This window comes from Contarinia nasturtii, unplaced genomic scaffold, assembly GCF_009176525.2.
Source record: "Contarinia nasturtii isolate CC-2019 unplaced genomic scaffold, AAFC_CNas_1.1 Cnas_scaffold_187, whole genome shotgun sequence".
Classification (NCBI taxonomy): Eukaryota; Metazoa; Arthropoda; class Insecta; order Diptera; family Cecidomyiidae; genus Contarinia; species Contarinia nasturtii.
This window is the reverse complement of record NW_022197544.1, coordinates 4000713-4020078: the sequence shown is the minus strand read 5'-3', so window position 1 is coordinate 4020078 and position 19366 is coordinate 4000713. Positions and strand designations below refer to the sequence as shown.

The window sequence follows — 19366 nt, the reverse complement described above, 5'->3', positions numbered from 1 at the left end:
AACGATGGAAAATATAAAGAACCATAAAATTTGAAATTAAAAATGCTTGCATGCACTTGAAACATTTTAAAATTTATTAGCCATTATATTGTGTGCTATTCAATTGAATTGTTTCGAGTGTCTGACTGTATGCGTGAATGTGTGTTTGTGTGAATATTTTGAGTAAATAAAATGATTTGTCTGAGATACTTAGAAAATTCACTTGATTTATTTTTCACTATAAAAGGATCACAGATTGAACGTTTATTGTTTTCTCCGTCGCAATTTCATTTTCGCCGTGGGATCGATAACACTAGTAAATCATAATCGACGTTTTTAAGACTTTTAGATTTTAATTTTACTGGTCGTTCACAACTACAAAAAAACGTGTCAAAACTTTTTTCGGGTTTTGTTTGATGATTGTAAAACCAAAACACCACAGCACGTTATCGTTGACTTTCAGTCGTTCATTGTTTATCATATTTTTGTATCCAGTAAAAAGCACATGTTATAATCTCCATACGATGTTTTTTTTTTGTTTTTAAATTTAAAATGTGAAAGTGTGTGTGTGTGTGTTGAATGAAATGTGTGTGCTTTTTACTCTTCGAATTCGATCGGAAATCGCTTGGTTCGTATCAATATGATTGCCGATTAATTTATCACTTATCAAAATAGTTTTGCACAACAAAAAACGTGGATAGAACAGATGCATAATATAATAATTCGTTTTTATTTCATTGAATAAATGGAAATGTCGAGTTCACATTTAATTTCCATTTTACACGATCGTGCGTGAGTGTGTGTTTAATAGATTTTAAATGTGAAATAACAGTGATTTGCTTTCATTTTTTATATATTTTTTTGTTTATTAATCTCTGTCTCTAGTATGAATTGATTTCCCAATGAATGTGGGTTGTATTCGTTGGCATTGTTGCCAATGTTATAGTTTCGCCAATAAATCTAATGTAATCAGGGATAAAATGTATCTATACATTCGATCAAATGTTTTGGTGAAATGGGTATGTGTGTTCGTGTGCGTGTGAGTGCACCTTTTCAATGTGTGCCAAATCAACTTCACGAGTCGTCGGCACTTAATTCGCATTTCAATGGAAAATGCCAAAACGATGCTAATTGTGTGTGAATAGTTAAACAGTAAGGAAATTATACATCCAAAAAACAATGAATAAACAACTAAGCTTATTGCCGATGATCAACGATATAAATGACATTGCATTCTTCTCGCCGGCAACATTCAATCGATTTGTTAATGACTTATATTGATTACAATTCTCTATGCTGATTACGTAACTACTGTTATGATAACTATAAATATTGTTATTGTTAATTTCATCAATATTATTATTAATGTTCATATTTCTAGTGCTAAAACAATGATTATTATTATTATCGTCGTATTGGTATACATTTGAATAAAGATTCTTAAACATATTTATTGATGTTGGCGATGCAGAGCTGACTGCATTCGGAACTGGCGTCGGTGGGCCCAGACGATTATTTAGCCGTGAAATTTGCGAAGACCATCGAATCGTGTAGACCGGCGGCGTTCGTGTCATTCCTTGAACTCTACAATAGACGAAAAAAGACGAGAAAATCAAATCCAAATAAATAAATGAAAAAAAAAAAATTAATAGTAATATCAATGAACGAAGTTTTATAAGCCATTCCAACCGAAAAATACGTAACATGTTACTTTATCGATGTTCATATTTCAATTTCTTACCGAACGACAACTGTGCTAAATTTCCATGGCATTGTGAAAACTTTGTGCTTATCTCGTGGACAAAAGAGATGAATCTGAGGTCCAACATGATCCACACTTTCTTCGGCCGCTGAAAACTCATGAATTGAAATATTCCATGCGGAACACGATCGACTTTGCTCCGATAGAATCTAATATTCCGAGAAATAAAATATTGAGAAGAAAATTTAATCAATGAACAAGACTTAAAAAGTTCGTCTACGTCAAATAAAATTCAACCAAAAGAAAGAGAAATGAACGCACACACACACACAAAAACTTTAAAGCTGTTCAGCTTTGATTTCACTTTACCTCAATGAATAATTGACGATCAACTTTTGAGTCCAGAATCCAAGTGCAATGCTGATGGTAAAATGAATTCAACGAAAATACCGTCGACGAATTGTTCGAAAAGTTGTTGGACGACAGTTCACCTTAAACGAAAATAAAACGATATTTTATAGACGAAAGGTAGAATACACCGTACACTATACACTCTTTTATTGTTGCATGTATTTTTCTTGTCGAGCATAAAAAGATTTTCGTTTTTATGTTAGTTGCACAAAGCGTACGACGCTAACTTTGATGACGAGCAACATTTTTATTGAAAGAGATTTTCCGGGTAATTTTTTGTGTATTCGTTCTGCTCTTTCTCACCTTCAGTTCTCTACATTTTATTTTATTCATATGTCACATTTTGTTTTCGAATTTAACGCGATTTTATGCTTACCTGAATGCGTTGTAAATGTTTTGGTACCGCAAAGTCCATCGGTGTTAAAGCTATACGACGATTTAAATGAAAATCCTTTTGCACTCCATGAATAGTGAGGTATTGAATAAACCAATTTTAATGGTGACCATGTACGCAACGAAACTGGCAACCACTCCGAACGAAATGCACCACAAAAACAGTTAATCGATAAACTATCTTCCGATATCATTGTTAAATGATCCACTTGATCTAATGGATACATATTAGTCAAACATTGACAGCCAGCATCACCGCATACCGTTTCACAGTGTGGCTCGGATCCCAAACGCTCCAATGAATCAATCTAAATTCAAGTCAAATTTAAGGCAAAGAATTTTATTTCAAGAATGCGTAGATTTTGTGGAGTTAAATTTTACTCTCAAATGTTGTGACATTATTTCATTGATTGAGCATACTAAACACACATTTATTGTTTGTCACGTTTCGTGTAATGGCTCTTATGAATAATATCAATCCCCTTATGAGTAAAATCGATTTTGTAATCACGTATTTCTATTGATTACGTCGCTTATTCGAAAATGGCTTATGCGATGAGAAAAATATAATTTTTTTTCGAATCGATTCCGAGTCTTGGAAAATATCGATGTCAAAATAGGTTAATTTCAACTTAAAATTATGACTGACTTTATGTGAAGACGAGGAACAGAGGAGTCATTAGAAGTATTGAAACTTGTTTCAAAAACTTTCATATATATTACTCAAATCTTTCAACGATAGTTGAAAAAGTATTTTGGAATCATTCCATAAGTTTTATGTGAATCAACTTAGATCAACGTGCCATATATGTGCCAGTCAAGTGATTAACTGTATTTTGTGATTTGATAACTTTCATACTTTTCTAATCAGATTCTATCGGTATTAATCAATAGAGGTAGATGTGATATCAATAAAATAATGTTCCACTGAGATGAAGATTACATTCAAATTTTGCAAAAAGTTTCTATCAATTTCACGACTATGGTGAGTGATTCGGAAATTCGGAAACTCTTCATTGATCAAAAGTTTTGTATTTAAAATCTAATAAAATCGAAATGAAACAAATATTTACCGATACGGTTACACTCTGATTGGCAGCTGGTACAAAGTTATGTGTGCACGTGAGAACGCCTTCAACATTCCAAAAAACATGCTCCGAACCAGGTCCATTTATTGTACCAAATGCTGGACTGCTCATTCCATAACGGTCTGTGTCGCACATCGATGACGGTTGAAGCGTTCCACTTTGCTCTTCTGCTTGAAAAAAAAAAACGAAATCAAAATGATTTTAAGTTATTACTCCCTCGAGCACAATACAGACAATTATTCTGCAATCAAAATTATTGAGTGTGTATTGAATAACGTTCAATTTGTATTACGAAAGTTTGGTGAACAGACTAGGATTTCTTTCACCCACTTTAGTTTTGACAAAATTTCATTTTTTTAGCCATTTTTTTATGTGACAGTCCCTCTTAATGAATTACAAATACAAACCATCATGAAACATGTAAGCTCCATCAATGAATTCATCGTTGTGATCGTAGTTGGATGAAGCGCCACCGGAGCCATGGAATCGTCTTAGTGCAATCATAATTTGTGAACCAGTCGAGGAGAATGTTTGTGGTGGTACAAAATTACCACTTTGATCGCGAGCATGTCGTATGACTGGTGAGCACATTTTATGTAATGATTTCTTTTGATTATTTACACTGGCCGGTGGTGATTCCAAAGTACCGTCTATAATTTCGATGACTGATCGGCACGATTGTGCTTTCAATCGATAGTTAAAAAGTGAAATGTGAACAACATCAGTGGGACGTCCTTTAAAAATTAAACGACAATTCGGAGCAAATGGTCGTCCACGTGTATCAAAATGGCCTGATCGTCCGTTTGCTTCGATTATGATTTTATCACATGCTGAAAATTTTGGTGGTGCTGGTGTCCAATCAATTTCAGTCAATGCTGGTGGTGGTGGCTGCGGTGGTGCTACGCCCGGAGCAGAAGCACCAGCAGCAGCGGCCGCAGCAGCGGCAGCAGCATGTCTATGATGACTTCCACTGTGATTGCGGGTCGGTGGTGCAATTGTGTGTGGTGCCACTGTTGTACCATGCCCTTCAATAAATTCCAAATTGGCTGCAAATCCATTGTAATCAAATGGCGGAACTTGATAGCCAGCATTGAATTCAAGCAATAAATTCGGTCCTTGAAAAGACAATTCCTGTTTTTTTGAACCGCAAATTGTTGCTAATTTCTTATCATTCGGTACGGTGCCATCATACAATGCAATGTAGTGCGTATCGCAATGCCTGAAAAATTGTACAAAATCAAATATATCGCTTTATTGAGTGGAAAATTCAAACGGAAAATTAATGACAAATGTGATTTGAATAAATTAAGGTTTTTGTATGTATTTCATTTGTTATCCGGCAGAGCATTTGTTTTGCGTGGTCTTCTTTATTGGTTCGTTATTTTATGTACAATCTGGCTTTATTACCGAAAGCAATTTTTACACTTCAAACATGAATTGGTTTTGGGTCAGAAACGTGTGTATCGCCGCGGCAATTTTATGTACACCAACAACAACAACACCAACAGTAGCAACGATTTGGAAAATAGATCAAAAGCTGAACTGTTTGTGTGTGTGCGTGATGAACATAATTGCATCCGGCGTTACAAAACACGCAAAATTAAATCAAATGACAGTGATATCTGTACAAAATGATTGTATATATAATGTGTGTCAAACAACTCACCTTTCAGGCAGCAATAGTGATGTGAATGTGATTTTTACGCGCGTATGAGCCGATGAAGTGGCTATAAGGTATCGACAAATGATATTTGGTGGAAAGATACCGGGAAAACCGGGGCTTGCGATAGCGCACGAATTGTCCTGACATGCATAATCATTGTATGTCCAATCGCATTCGGTCGATGTAACACGTGTTCCACCTGTTTTTTTGTATGTGTGTGTATGTGGGGGTAGAGAGAATGGGTGACACATTTGCTTGTTCGGTTAGTTTTTTTTGTGTGATGGTTATCTCTTTTATATTCAAAGCCTGACTCCTCTTGACTGATATCTATCGGATTTTTTTCTATCCGGAAAAGCTTTCAAACCAATAACAGTAAAACCTAGATTAAATTTCATGTGAAATCTCGATCTAGATGATTCATCATTTAGTTTTCGATCGTATTTTTTTCGACCTCTCTTTCCATTCATGTTTTTAGATTAATTCATTTTCATGAGTACCATCGGTATGAATCAAAATCAAATGAGGTATAGAAGAAAAAATTGCGAATCATCTGAATACAAATTGAATATAAAATTGCCTCTAGTTTTCATGCTATTTTTTTGTATGCATTTGTTATTTCTTGGGAATTTGTTTTCATTTTTCTAAGTTCAAGTTGTATTTTCATTTGAATATGCACAACACACCAGCTACAAAAAAAGAAGAGAACAACTTCAATTCAAATTTATTACGTCGTTTCAGCATCGCAATCATTTCATATAATCCGGATGTGAAAAGCTTAGACATAGACACGCAGCCAAACAAGAGTCAAGTTTTGTTATAATATATAAATGTTGAATGAATGAAAACAACAACAACAAAAAACAGAGAAGAAAATTGCGAGTGTGAAAGAAATCATCTTAACTTACCTTTGGGATGAAAGCCAACCAGTGGATTGCTCAGTGCTGTAAAACTGAAATAGGCCAAGAATTGCGAACGACTTGTCTGTTCAGTGATGCTATCAATCAGAATTACCATTTTGCACCAGGACACATAGATAGACAGCATTTGAGCATTGAATGTACAGCACGAAGAAAAATTACGCCATGAAATGAAAATCAGAAACATTTCAAAATAAGAATATTAGTCAAATGTCATTGATAACACCGAAAAAGGCGAACAACGTAAATAAGACACAGAAAAGTGTCAGTGGCAAAGAGGCACAGTTTGTGTCATTGATAAATTACATTAAAACAGAGCATGAAATCACACGCACACACACACAGTAATGAAATACTCACTTGAATATCAACGTTGTCGCTCCTTCGTCCGAAAAGAGAACGGCTGGCGGTGAATATCGTTCATTTGAACCGCACAATTCAGCACTCGGCGAACTCAATGAATCAATATCAACCGATCGTGGCAGTAAATTGTTATCCATTCCAAAACGTAATGATCCACCTTCGCATTGTTTGCCATTGAACCGTCCCGTCTCAACTAAACGATACACTTGCAATTCGACACGTTGTCCAGGCGCTGGTCGCAACAAATATTTACACACTGTTGGTCCTTGGACAGTTGGCGACTTGATTTGGCCAAATGCACAGCCCGATGTATTTTGTAAAGCACGCGAATCAATCGTTATGTTACACACTTTAGATGAAATGGCGCAATGATGGTGGGCAGTGAGGAGATTGCAAACAAAAAAGAATCAAAGTCAAACAAGAGAGAAAAAAAGCATTTAGTGGCATCTCTACAATGCATTGAAATTCGGTGATTGGAAAAATGAATTTCCAAATCGATTTATTTAAATGAAACACATTCAGTTCATCTGATCGAAATTACGTTTCTCTCTTCATCTCTCTCTCTCACATAGCCATACACAACCAATGGAGCCGAGAGAAAATCAATCAATAAATTTACATAAAAAGATTAATGACACTTACTGTTGACACAGTATTGTTCTAAGCCACACTGTCCGCATCTTGCTGGTGAACTGGAACCACACTGGCATCCGCCTTTGACACAGCAGGCACAATTGTGGCTGGACAACGATGCAGGTATTGGGTGTGAGGACGCATTTACTGCATTCACATCAATGTGTGACGCATTGGTCATCAAATGCGTACTACTTGCATGTGCATTATTCTCCCATTCGCAGGCACAACCACTCGTTTTCTTCGTCCATAAATCAACTTGACCTGAAATGAACAAACGAACAAAACATGAATTTATTTATTGAACAAAAAAAAAAGCATACACAGAGAGAGAGGAGAGAGAGAACAGCGATCAACATAAATTTTAATTGAATCATTTGCCGTTTAAGAAATAAAAAATAAAACAAAAAAATCTCATCGAAGAGAAAGGATACCAACCATCGATCGAATGTAAAGCGAATGAAATAACGAAAAATTAATTTCAATTTAAACGCATGTAATGCGCACACCGCATTTACACTATTAAGCATATGTATTTGTGTTGAAAATAAACCATGTAGTCGATAACAGTAAATGATTCATGTAATTACGTCACATTACATGTATATATTGTTCCATAGAGTTTGCAACACCATTTGATTTATTGCCTTTTAAAACCATATATACACTATAGTACCATGGAAGATAAGAAGAAGAAGAAGAAAAGAAAAAAAGGAACGACGGTGCGCATCCGTCCGAAGACGTTTGCTGCAAAATGTGTTTGTTTATTTTGAAATAGAAAATAAATTGATTTTATTCGCAGGCTTCGGAAATTGCATTGTCAAGTTGAATGTTCCCTATTTTTCTCATTTGAAATAGAAAAACAATGATATTATCGTGAACGCTTCAATTAACAAAAATGTTTGACTGTTGACGTTCTGTTTTATGTAAAACATGGTAATGGATGTTTGTTGCTTTAGTGGGATTTATTATGGGCCTAGGCATGACGGTGACAAACACAATTTCTGACACAATTGCCATCTCTGGCACTCATTGATGTGCGCTTCTTGCTTGCTCCTGTTCTCGTTTTTATTTTCATATTTATGTTGCCACACCATATACCATCTCACATTCATTCATTTCGCTCACATTCACATTTAGCTTGCACACTTCTCCCCCCCAACCTCGCACTCACCTCAGCACTGCTGATTTGGCTGTCTATTTCGGAGATTATTGTAAATATTCAACAGCAATAGCAACAGTGGCAGACAGGTGATGTTTAACCATTTCATACAGTCTGAATATCGTCTAAATAATACATCTCTCGTTCAAAATGCATACCCATACAAATGGCAAACTTATGTCTTGGTAACTTATTTTATACATTGTAAATGAATGCTATATATAAATATATACATTTATATGTGTGTGTTAGAATGTGCACTATTTTCGGGTAGTAAAAATAAACTTATTGATGTGAAAACCATGTATGCATAACATCATTCGCATCGCTAAGATAGTCATGTTTAATATTGATCTGGTTAGCTGGGGCTACAATAAAAATTTACGTTTGCAATATATTTATATCATGTTAAGTAAATAAATAGACAAAGAGGCAAGTATTATTATGAAAGTAGGAGGAAATGCGACAAATGCTAAAGAAATGGAATCTGTGGTAACCACGCTTTATGTACACTTATTAACCGAAAAAAGAACCTAGAGAAATGTGATACCTGTTTCAATATTCCCTGAATGATGTGTGCGCATTTTTGCGCTTGAGCTCAACACAATCACCGTTCATTCGCACATTTCTTTTTTGCTTTCTCATGATTTTTCATTTATGCCACATAGAACAGTGTGTGATGGTTGGCAAAAAATCGTAGGCATATCATCGAAAAAGAGAAAATAAAATAAAAATGTACACACACACATATATCCCAAACTAACCGCCTTACGGAATCATATGTTAAACGAAATTATGTGTATCATGTGTATCATTAGGCCGAGGCCGAGACTTAATGATAGAGTAGAAAATTCATAGCACAGAATATATGAAAATATACAGATGAATGGACGAATGGGCAAATAAATAGAGCAACAAACGAACAACGATAGAAAATAAAATGAGCTACAGAAAAAAAAAGATGAATATAAACAAGCTGTAGTTAAGCTTACAACTATCGAGGCGGAAAAAGGAAAACCATCTGTAATAATCGAGACTGGTTGGCCGAAAGCTTGATTTAAATTTTTGCGGCAACGAACATCAAACAACGACGCCATTAAACATCACTATTGCACAGGGTCTGTGCCACAGACATTGTAGCCTCGCATAAATGACAGTGTTTTTTTACATTGTTTTCTTATTCGCTTTCGTTGCTGAACGAAGAACGTTCGCTAAACGCTGCCAGTTTTTTTTTTCTTCTTCAGTTGAGTTTTGCAAGCGATATGTCACAAATTTTTGCATTCGAAAATCGTAATGAAGAGCATCGTTTCCATACTGTGGAAGCGATGTCACTTTCCTATACAAAATCAGTACTGAACTTTTTTTAAGGTATTGGCCCTCTATCAATGTTTTTGGTACTAATTTACTGAGCAGTTGACATAACATCACATCTTGTCAACTGTGTGTGAACGATACAAACTCGTGTATTATTGGTTCGGAGAAAAATTGTTAGTGGTGCTCACGTTGGAACAAAGAAATTAGTTTGCTTCCATCCTTTGATCGTTTCAATTGTTTATCTGAAGTAAAACTGTGTTTATTTATATGTGGCATTTGATTCGGCTTTCCACAATGATACGTATTTTTTTTTACTAATGGTGAGTTTTTCTTTCATCTTTCATTTGCAACATTCAAATCAATTTATTTCTCAGGGATATTCTTTACAGTTTCTTTCAACTGTATTGGGTGTTTGATGTATTCGTTACGTTATATCAATTACACTGTGCTACGTTCTCTTTGCATCTTTTTTTGCCATTGTCCATTCGGAGAAATAAAAAAAACTTTTTCGCTTAAACTATACACCATTTATACATGTGCATGAAATGGTTGTGTGCAAAGTTATTGTTTGAGTATGTGTTAGAAAAGAAATGTTAGTGATGACCTGCAATATCATACAAATGTGCATTTTCATTTTTGGTGATTTTTCTATGCATTTTTTTCTCTTCCATTTTCCATCTCATTCTCTTTCGCTCATGTTTCGCATCTCCATGCAAAAAAAAGCATACAGTTTTCAAATTGTATACATCTTTAGTGTAAGTGTAATAGATATTCGTCGTCAGCATATACTCTCCAACTTTTACCGTGCGCACAACGCTAATGCCATAACAAAAATGAAGAGACTTTTTATTGGAATTGCACAAAAACTCCCCGAAAACACAACAGAGAGAGAGAGAAAAAAGTGAGGCAGAAAAAAAACAAAAGCTCTTTTGTTTTCCGAAAATATCTTTAGCACCCACCGAAACATGACCATGTCGACTTCCGAAGAGTTGCAACATTAATAAATGATAAATTTTTAATGAAGAAGTACCAATTCGCATTTTGTCCATTTACCGTGAAATCTCCCTTCACAAAAAACAATGCCGATTAAATCTCTTGTGTTCGTCATTGCAATTGTCATTTTGTCAAATGAGTTATGTTTGGCATGGATTTCACGCCAAATAAAATGAACCGCTGGAGATTTAATTTGTTACTTAAAGATTTACGTGATTTGGCAAACAAAAATGTTTTCCAAAACGCATCATTGCCACTAACGGACGGCAGCACTACCAACAGCCAGAAATGACAATAAATTGTTCTGTTTTAGTCATTTATTTGGTTTTTCCATTGCGCTTTGCCGTTTGTTTGCCGACACATGCACATAGAGTGTATGTGTTTCGAGAGCTTTAGTGTTTGCTCTGCATGTGTAATTATTTTCTGCGCTATGCATTCTATGTTTTGAATACATTTCTTTCTTATTGTTTTTTGTTTTGCTCTCTGGCTGTGTTTGTGTATAGATTTGTTTGTGCAAACTTGTTTTTGTTTTTGTTTTTTTTTGTTACTTTTCTGCGTTCGATTTGGTTTTTGTGTGAATGTGTCGTGTGTGGTTTGTTACAGCCAAAGTTTGCATTTTACAGTTAGAACATTTGAGATAAAAATAATTTGACGAATTAAATGAACATGGACACAACGAAGGAAAAATAATGACAAACGAGAACAAGAAATGAAACAATGTATCGGCGACCAGATACACACTCACAAAATAAAAACATCATTACATTCAGGCAGAAAGCGAAAAGTATTCCTTTTCATTGCTTTCATGGTAAAAATCCAAATTGGCCCGATACAATAACTTACACGCTATATTCTTTCTCGTTCGGTGTCTTTTTTTGTGCTTTTGTTAGCTGTTGCTGCTACTGCAGTTCATTTTTGCAGTCTCTTTTCATCTCGCATTTATCCATTTCTCCAGTTAAATGAATTTAAATTGGTTTATGCGTTCGCCGCCTCTACAAAACTTAACGTCTAATAAGTAATGGCTGCTGTGTATGTGTATATGTGCATTGTGCATTCTACCGTTCTTTACAAACTTTGACAGAAAGCGTATTTTTTTTATCTTGTTCTCCGTATTTTCTCGATGCCATCGTTGTCGCAATTTGCTTTTATTGTTAGACAATATATCGGATTGGAACATTTTTATTGCAACCGAACCAAAGTTCCCTTTTGTGCTATTTTTGTTTTCAACTAATTGGAAATTTAGTGCCGCCAGACTAATACTGCCTAATTGAAATTGGTCTTGCAGCAGCACATATTCAAAAAAGAAATTGCATTCTCTCTCTCTTTCTCTGTCGTTCTCTGGTACATTCTTATCACAGAAATAGTTGAAAGTTGTTTTATTTCCTCTGCAAAACACGAAAATTTAACACAAAACGTTGTCGTATTTTGAATAATTTGCAGCCAACACAGTTGACACATTGGAATATATTCGAGGTAAATATTGGCTTTGTATTGTGCCTGTTGTATGTTTGCACAATTGCACATTCAAGGTGAAAATGGAAATTGTATCGAATCTTTTGTCAAATTTTTCAGAGCATAATTATAAACGATATATAGCACATAACATCAAACCCACAAATGAACAACGGCGTGGCTTTGTATAATTGTTTTCGAGTGTGTACACATGTTTGAGCTTAATTATATAGACCATCTAGACAGAATTCATCAAAGATAACGCTAAAAATGAAACGCATGTATTTCTATTTGCAGTTCGATATGTGATTTGTGTGTATACATGAAGATTAAGATTATCTTCATCAGACAGGTATAAACTATCATCTATTTTGGCTTTCTTTTTGCTATCATCATTTTTTGTGGTCTTATAGATTTGGTATCAAGTTATCTCGTTGCTTTGCGACTTACTATTTAAATGGTTAATTTGTATGGGAAAAAATTGAAAGTGGGAGGAGAGATAGAGAGTGAAAAAATAAACATAATTGAACACATAAATATGCAGTCCTTTTTAAAGTAGTTTTAACTTTTCTTCAAGCGCATAAACCAAACACACCAGACCAACATTGCTCTTTAACATGATTTAACGTGGAATATAAACGAGACAGGATATTAATAAATGCAGGATATTATAAATTTAACATAGACGTCAGACTTTTGCCAATTTTCAACAGACACAATATATACATAGTTATAAACGGAAGAAAAACCACATGCGCGCGAATAAAATAAACAACATTTAATAAAAGCATGGTAAATTTGAGATGGAGAGAGATAGAGCGAGAAAATACTATGCAAGTAAGGAAGAAATAGCTAAAGCGTGTATCTATCGCCGTCATCTGAATAAACATTAGGGTTTTAATTTTGTTCGGAGCCAAAAGCAACAGAGAAAAAAAAAGTTTTTGATAGTCGGACAGTGGCCGATCGTTGCCCGAATGAATCCTATGCGCATAAATTCACACACAACTTAAATAAAATAATGCTATCGGTTTTTGCGGTCGGAAAACATGAAATGATGGAATGCATCGTGATGTAAACACACCGTTTTCGTAGTAGAAAGACAAGTTTGAGAGTGAGTTGAGTGGTAAATTTCCTCTTCACGTTTTGTCGGCACAGCAGACCGGAAGATAACAGAAGCAAACACGAAGAAAAAAAAATACAAATCGAAAGTGAGAAAGATGGAGAGAGGGAGCGAGGTAACGTCGATGAGCGAAGCAGCAGCCAAACCAACAAAACGAAGTGAAATATGTAATGTTGCAAAATCAACAAACGGTATGGAACTAATGAAAAAGAAAAATCGTCGATGGAAAAGCGGTGGTGGAGGCGCCGAGAATGGGAATAGGCCGACAGTTGAAACTCTAAAGTTCACAGAATCGGATAGAATGAGGTTCGCGAAGAGATGGAACAAAAAAAAAACAGCACTACGTATTGGAAAAATGGCAAATGAACTGATGCAATCGTTGCGCGTCATCTTGCACATAGCAACAAAAGCACTTTCTCACAGACTCGCAGCCATTGCTGCCTCTTATACAGATATCACCGAGGGAACATATCTATTTTCATTTGATTCGTTTCTTGTTCATCCGTTTCTACGTCATTTTCATTTTGCAGTTTTCATCTCTCATTCGACCCACACCGCCGACAATCTCTCTCTCTCTCTCAATCGGCCTTTTTCTCGAAAATTCAATTTTAACCATTTACTCATGCCACTATCGATTTAAAACCAATTGACACATTCGCCATCAAAATATACATCGTTGAAATAATATCTCAAACTCTTTAGAGTGCATTTCTATCGGTGAGACGCAGAATAGAGTCGAATGTTTAAAATACTTCATTTTTTTTGTACATTTTGTCGTTTCTTAAAAGCGATTATGTATTTCAATCGTATTTTTTCATAGATTTGAACTAAACGTGCGACATTCGGTGAAACAAAAACGCGCATTCAATTTACTCAATTTGTCACAAAAAAAAAAAAAAAAATAAAAAAAAAACCTTTCTTGTTCGTCTCATCGATAGATTTGTATTCGTGTATGTGTGTGTTTGTGTATATCGGTGTCGTGTAGTTGGCACGAACATTGAGAACTGAACCGATGCAAAATGAGTGCAATATTTTATATTGGCACCAGGGGGTGGGTAAAAGTGAATGAAAATGTAAAATAATATCTTCAAGAAATTGAAGCTTGGGGATTAAACTCTGTGTATTCCGTGTGCATAGAAGTGTGTAGCTGTGCTGTGGTTTTGTCTGTTCGGTTACGGATGGCAGTTGAAACATGTCGAACCCACAAATGAGTAAATGATGTCGCTTATGCAAACATTTCGTTCATTTGTTCATTGATACAAAACACATCAATGAACAGAGAAAAAAAAACCGACTCGATTGAGTGAAATTATATGCAAACTGAAATATCGAATGATAACGAAAAAATTGCACAGAGAACGTGTGTGAGTGAATGAGAGAGAAAGAGAAAATTGTATCGAAAGACAAGGAGGATTTAAAGGAGATAAAAATATCAACGCGTAATTGAATTCAAAAATGCACCAAAACCTAGCCAAAGCAGTGGTAATTGCAGTGTGCACGGAAAAGCGCGGTTTATGTCGCTCTGACGTTTTATACAAACATAGCACATTGAGGAAAAGCACACAGAAAAATGATCTCCCTGCAAAATGTTATATCAGACTCATATGGCATGAGGGATGACTATAACAAACGCATTTTTCTACCTTTCTCTCTAACACGATTTCGGTGAATTGTGCAGGCCCCGTTTCACATCTTTAATACTTCATTCAGTAAAAGTAACAGGAATGTTTGCATAGTTCAACACCAGAAAAGTACACAAATCGACACAGTACGGTAAAATGGTGTACACACATATACTTTTGTGCGCTTGATTTGACTCAAGCCATACACGTGAATTTAAATATATGATTACCGGTGGAAGCAGCAGGCGCGACGATATATACACTTTCACAGAAGAACGTGTGTGCGTATGTGTGCTTCAACGATAATCCCAACGTGTTCCTTATTTCGATTGCCGTAATCATAAGTAAATAGATCAAGAAAATCTTTTTTTCCCCTTTTAAAATGATTATTGCAATAGCATTTCTTCAACTTAAAATGAAATTTAGACATTTGTCGAAACTTTTGATGAACATACATCATGGATATGTGCCATACATATATCCGTATACCATATAAAAGTTGTGATTCAGTTTATTATTTTTGTGTTCCGTCATTTCAATTCATTTTAACTGACTGAATGTTGCCCTCCGTGTGTCATGCGTTTCACATCTATCTCGTTCGTTATATCAAATATAATCAGACAGAATCGAAATGTGTAAAATACCGAAGAGATGAAGACGAAGAAGACGAACAACAACAGCAACAGTAGCAAAAAAAAAAGCAGCAATGAATTTACCAGAAGTAGATGCAAAAGCAGCGCATCAGCATCGGCACATAAACGAACCGAAACGGAATAAAATCTAAAATGGAAAAAGTTTCTTTTTATGCATTGGCATAATATGATGGTATGTACGTTGAGATTGAATCATGTTGTCGAAATCCATGCACAAGCTTCCACATTCGTTCGATTTGTCTTTCCATTTGTGGTGCTCAATCTGTCTTCATGTTTTTGTTCTACATATTATGTCTTTCGATTCGATGATTTGACTACATTCGCGCCAACGACAACCGAAACAAAAAAAAAGAGAGAGAAGAGTCAACCAGTTCGAGATAGATTCAGGAGATGAACAAAACGAGGTAGAAGAAGGACAAGAGGTATGGAGAGAAAATCGGCGAGAGTGTATATTTGAGCGCCACTCCAAAGAAAATTATGTAATTTTATTCCGCCGTATTCCTTTACTCTGCTCGTTCACCCTTCTTCTCTTCTCCCTCCCTCTCCCGAGTTCGGAAATTGCAATCGAATAGATTCAAATTCTTTTTCGCCGTTTTTTCTGATGACAGAGCGATCTTGTTGCAGTAATTTTTGGTAGTTTGTTGCTATACATAAGAACGAACCACAATCAAAGTACTGCTATGAAGGATTTACTCGGATGCCTTTGGAAAATGACAAATACACCAATAAAAAAAACATTGATGCATATAGGAGTCTCAATTGGGAGGAAGGAACACGAACGAAACACCATAATTTGGAACGCTCTTTTTTTTTTGCTGTACTTTTGAACCATGACACACAACGAACAGACGAATTGCGTTTGGATGTATTTGTGTATATGGTATATGTATTTTACTCACATTGATTGTTCCATACAATTTAGGTGATTTTTTTCTTGTGCTATTTTTGCATTCTCATGCGCGTTTTACCATGAATCCATTTTACTATACCACAATGCGCGCGCTTTTATCAAAACTTTGGGCCCGCCGTAATATAAAATGCGTATTACATCATCAGCATCATCATCCGTTGAGTTTCAGCGAATTCCCAAATCGTGTGTGTGGTTTAAATACCCGATAGTGATGCGCGTCGTGTGCACTTTTCAGTGGTATGTGCGTATTCTTATATCCAATATGCAAAAATGGTTTGGATGATGTGCAAAATGTAATTATGATTTGTGCATGCGTTGAGCGTTGTTGGCAACATCTCTAACCAACTTGAAACGAACCATCAAATGCATGCATAAAAGAACGAGATGAACGATTTAAGCTCGTTGAGGTTGTAAGGTATACGTGTGTGTTTTCAAAATACATTTGCCATCGATAAACTAAAACGATGCTTGGTTTGTGTGCAATACAGATACACACACATGAAAATGATTGAGAATAAATGTGGGAAATTTTCAAAGTTTCATGAAAACTAGAGATTTTGACAGATACACCTCCTCAACTGCCTCTTATCAAGTTGTTTTGTTTTGAAAGTGCGCCATTAACTATTCTCACTTTATTCTCAACCACTCACTCGTTTTCGCTTTAGACGCTCATTTTGAATCCCATTTGGAAAAGGAGAATTTGTTGTACATATATAAATGCTCTTTTTATCATAAGATATGGAAATACAAGCGTTGAAAATTGCATCGATTCTTTATTTATTTTGCAGATAGTTTTCGGTCGCCGCAATTCATTTCATTACTCTCTAATGGAGCTTTACGACCATCCTCCGTCTATCGTTTTGTGTAAAACTGATGTTCCGTTAACATCCGTTCCATTTCCAATAAATTTATTCCATTTCAATTTTTTTTCTTCAACTTTTTAATTTTCCGTTTATCGGAATAGCATATGAAATAAAATGAAATTTAAGTGTACTTGAAATAAGAAGCCTCAAAGTTAAAAGCGCATGGTTAAACACCTCATTAGATAAAATTAGAAGAATGGTTTTGTCTGTGGGCAATTACAAATCATTTTCAAATATCTATTTATATAAACAAGCAAAACGAAATAGTATAATTGCTAGAAATAACATTTGCACCTTCTAATGGCTATCAAAACACAAATACCACTGGTTTAAATGGTTTGCTCTTACTCTTTGACCATGATGTTGAAGTAAGTGCAATCATTAGTCATGAAACTGTCTTGAAAGCAGTATGTCGGAGCAAAATAGAGTTCTGCACTTCGTTTTGTCGATGTAGAATAATTAACAAATTCTCTGGATGAACCTCTCTATCTGGTATATTTTGAAGGCTAAGGATTGGCACAGAACATTCTAAAGCATTGATATGTTCAAATTGTAGAATACTGTCTACTGGAAATGTAATTAGAATTGCTTTTATTTCCACTTCTTCAAGTGGAAAAAATGTTGAAGATATTTTCCGAACACATACTATTCGTTTGAAGCTTTTCCTTAGATATGTGTAATTCGTATGCTGAAAAAAATCAAGTTTATTGGATAATTTTTGGAATGTAATCAGAAGGAATTGCAAGCAATTTCAATACACCTTGAGTTTTTGTTAAAAAGGAAATACTAATAGAATTTTTATTAAAATCCAATAAAATAAATGTATTGTTGATATAATGTTCGTGTTTTATTGCTTTAGGCTGTGAAATGGATGGAAACTTTTTTTTTATTCCAAATTTAAATAAATATTTTTATTTCGTCATTTTTTGAATCAATTTTAATTTACAATTATTGACTGTGAGCTTTTTTAAGCCTCATTGTAAATGTGTGTATAAGGGGATTTCAAATGGAGATTGTTGTGTGCTCAATAAATCTGTGAAAAGAGAATTTAAAAAAAAACATCCTGCTGATGTCGCTGTGCTTTTGTGTTCGATACATAATGAATTGAACGTCCAAAATGTGTGCTAAATTGCTTTTTATTTATGGTTGAATGGGATGAAAAGGAAAACGGATTTTCACCCTGCTCTCTTACCCATCCATCCGAGCACATTCGTTCGCGCCAAACTCGATTTGTTATAATATATTAAATGCATATAATTGGAAAATGTTTTTTTGACAGACAGGCAAAATATCGCAGAGAAAGTTTGAAATGGAACTAATATAAACAAACAAACAAACAAACAAAACAAAAATGGCTAATTCTTTTGAAATGTTATCGATGAGAGTGCACGTTTTGTAGCCGCATATTTGCTAGTATATTAGTATGAATACCCTATCTCACGCATACACACTTTCGTTCCGATTCTCTGTTTCTTGTTCTGATTTTGTCTCATGGGCTCTCTGTCGGTGGCGCATTGAATGAGAACGAAATTTTTCAATATGAAGCGCATATAAATCAAATGTAATTATAAAGTTTTGCCGGGATTTTATTTAAAACGGTTCAAATTTAATGAGGTACTACAGTTGGATGAACACGCAACACGAATCTGTGAACAAATATGAGCGGCGCACAATTATATGCAGCGAATCGGTGCTGAGATATAAAGGGCGAGTAACCTAAAAAATGAATGAGATAGATTATGCGATACAGATGACAGAGACTCATATATTTTGGCGAACATTTTTGTCGAAAAATGTGAGACACGAAAATGTGACCGCGCTACAAAATCGCACATTTTCATTGAATCTATTTCGAAGAAATCATGTCGTCGAGATTTTTTTAAACGCACATTTTTAGATTTAATTCAACTTCAATAACATCCCACATAAATTAAATAAATTATATAGATGTTATATTTTATTTAATATTTGAATTATTGGCTCAAAGCGGATTCAATGCAATCAATAGCATCATTTAATATGTGTGTCTCATTCTTTCTCGTTCGTATTGAAAGCGAATAATCGTTTTGTTGATCCAATTTATTATTGCAGATGAAAAAAAAAAAAACAAAAGCTAACAACATTAGCA

General features: G+C 34.9%; 1 protein-coding gene across 3 annotated transcripts in view; it reads right to left on the bottom strand.

The window, feature by feature from the left end:
• Positions 1-814: 814 nt before the first annotated feature.
• The window catches only part of LOC116352170, an 82988-nt gene continuing 64436 nt past the window's right edge, over positions 815-19366 (bottom strand). For all 3 annotated transcript variants that reach the window (XM_031784559.1, XM_031784560.1, XM_031784561.1), the window contains exons 3-12: positions 7159-7413; positions 6514-6865; positions 6142-6230; positions 5240-5435; positions 3981-4792; positions 3559-3740; positions 2469-2793; positions 2051-2172; positions 1721-1890; positions 815-1563 (exon numbers count right to left, since the gene is read on the bottom strand). In XM_031784559.1, the coding sequence (XP_031640419.1) occupies positions 1125-1563; positions 1721-1890; positions 2051-2172; positions 2469-2793; positions 3559-3740; positions 3981-4792; positions 5240-5435; positions 6142-6230; positions 6514-6865; positions 7159-7413 (2942 nt within the window). In that variant the 3' untranslated portion in view covers positions 815-1124. The remainder of the gene's footprint in view (positions 1564-1720; positions 1891-2050; positions 2173-2468; positions 2794-3558; positions 3741-3980; positions 4793-5239; positions 5436-6141; positions 6231-6513; positions 6866-7158; positions 7414-19366) is intronic.